The 2,211-nt window shown below is 31.3% G+C and overlaps 1 protein-coding gene across 1 annotated transcript in view; it reads left to right on the top strand.

Annotated features, from left to right (window-relative positions):
* SCN1A (sodium channel, voltage-gated, type I, alpha subunit) overlaps positions 1-2,211 on the top strand; it is a 74,535-nt gene that overhangs the window by 25,372 nt on the left and 46,952 nt on the right. The window contains 2 exon segments of the mRNA XM_009325401.1: positions 4-42; positions 909-1,147. Of these exon segments, the coding sequence (XP_009323676.1) occupies positions 4-42; positions 909-1,147 (278 nt within the window).

Raw genomic sequence — 2,211 nt, 5'->3', positions numbered from 1 at the left:
GAGCCATGAGTATTGCTAGCATCCTCACAAACACTGTGGAAGGTGTGTGCTACTCATAGCGTAATATTTAATACCTGTTTTTTCAATGGATTTCTGAAAATATGAGTTGAAGATTGAAAACTGATTTCAAATAGCTTAATTAACAGATACTGTCCCACAAACCAACACATATTTATCAGTAAACTCAAAGCTCTTTATTCACTAAGGTTATTACACAAGTAAGCATTAAAGTTATTACATAAGTAAGCATTTCTATCTCATTGTTTTGCCACCATCTACCTCATGTGGTCATCAGGACTACAGAGTTATGTTTGATGGTCATAACTGAGTGGATGCTTATGCATATTAACTAAAAATATATTATTGGTCACAAAAAGGCCACTGAACATTTTTTCAAATATATGCAACCATTGTTAAAATATATACGTATTTTTAGCAGTTATATTTATTCAGTTACTCTTTAAAGAAGTGCTATTCTAGGTGATAAAAATGTTTTTTTCTTGAACTAGGAATGAAAATTATATTGAAAATTTTTACCTAAACACCACAAATTTCAAAATAAAAATATTTACATAATAGAACAGTAAGTGGGAGGAACAGGCTGAGGTGTGATCAAGGAACAATAAAATACATAATACAAATCAATGCATAAATTGATACTGATTGGAATAGTGATTGGAATACAAAGAAATTGTGCTTGATAGATAAGCTTTGAACAAAATAAATACATTTTATAGCAATTTTTAAAGACTTTCTTGAAAAGCCCTGTAAAAATGTATAAAGGGCGTGCTTATAGGAGGTTAATCAGTACCAGTTTAGGTTGACAACTTGACTGGTACAATTCATATAGGATTGAGGAATATTAGAGCAATCACACAGTTACCTGTATGAACTTTCTTTTCTCACAGAACTCGAAGAATCAAGACAGAAATGCCCACCATGTTGGTATAAATTTGCAAATATTTTCTTGATCTGGGACTGCAGTCCGCATTGGTTAAAAGTAAAACATATCGTCAACTTAGTGGTAATGGACCCATTTGTTGACCTGGCTATTACAATTTGCATTGTTTTGAATACACTCTTTATGGCTATGGAACATTATCCGATGACCGATGAATTCAATAACGTACTTTCAGTTGGAAATCTGGTAAGTCTGTTGGGTTTTTATGTTCATGATTTGGAAGAAGTATGTCTGAAATAACTGAAAGAAGAGTTTTAAAAGTGCTTTTTTTTTACTTTTTAGAAAGTAGATTTATTGGACATTTGTTGGCCTCCAGATATTACTCTATCAGAACATTTTTGGAAATTTCACAGTCAACCCTGGCTCATGTAATTTAGGATACTGTAAAATCAATATATTGCAGTGTTCTGCTAAGCCAAATTAAAAATTTAAAAAATGGCACCAATGCTACATTAAGTAAAGTCCATCTTAAGCAGAAGTTGATTTGTCTAACTACTAAACCAGGAAATGTATTACTTCCATGAAAAAGACACTATGCAAATAAACGTAGTGTTACTTTTTCAATCAATACAATAAAAATCTTTAAATTATGAATGTGTTTTTAATTGCTCTGTTTCCTGAGCACAGGTTTACAATAGCTAAAAGAGCCATTTAAAAGCATTTCTAGAATTTTCTTCTGTAAAAGACTTTTTACATGGATTTGTGGATTGTTTTCTTTGTATGCTTTATGTAAAACTATGAAAAATATCCTGCAGTATTTTTTGCTCTTATAGTTTTTATATGTTGTATCATCAGATAATCAGTAAGATAACTTTTCCTCATGTTGTCAACTATATTTTCTCCCTTCTACTTCAAAAAGATAAATTATTAAAGAATTCAGGAGTTAATTTTTTGTAGCTCTGATGCTTTTGAACTGACAGGTTTGATCACGTAGAAGTACCTGCAGCTGCAGTCCTACTTTGTCTCTTGTTTTAAGAATTGATTTCTTATAATGGGATTTTTAATAATCCCTGTTTTGTAATGAGGAAAAAAATATCTTAGATCATGTAAATAACTACAGGATTTAGAAGGGAGAATTAATAGATAAATGCATAGCTGGTTTTCATATACTTAAAATAAGGGAAACTCTGAATCTGAGTTTCCTAGTAAAATGTAAAATCGTGTGGCATTTTATAGGTTTGTTTTCCAACCAAGAAAATGCCCTAGAAATCCTGCTGTACATCTGACTACAAAGGGAGTGCGAGAGAACC

This window comes from Pygoscelis adeliae, unplaced genomic scaffold (genome assembly GCF_000699105.1).
Source record: "Pygoscelis adeliae isolate BGI_AS28 unplaced genomic scaffold, ASM69910v1 Scaffold106, whole genome shotgun sequence".
Classification (NCBI taxonomy): domain Eukaryota; kingdom Metazoa; phylum Chordata; class Aves; order Sphenisciformes; family Spheniscidae; genus Pygoscelis; species Pygoscelis adeliae.
Note: the sequence above shows the minus strand (reverse complement) of the source record. Positions and strands in the feature narration are given on the sequence as shown.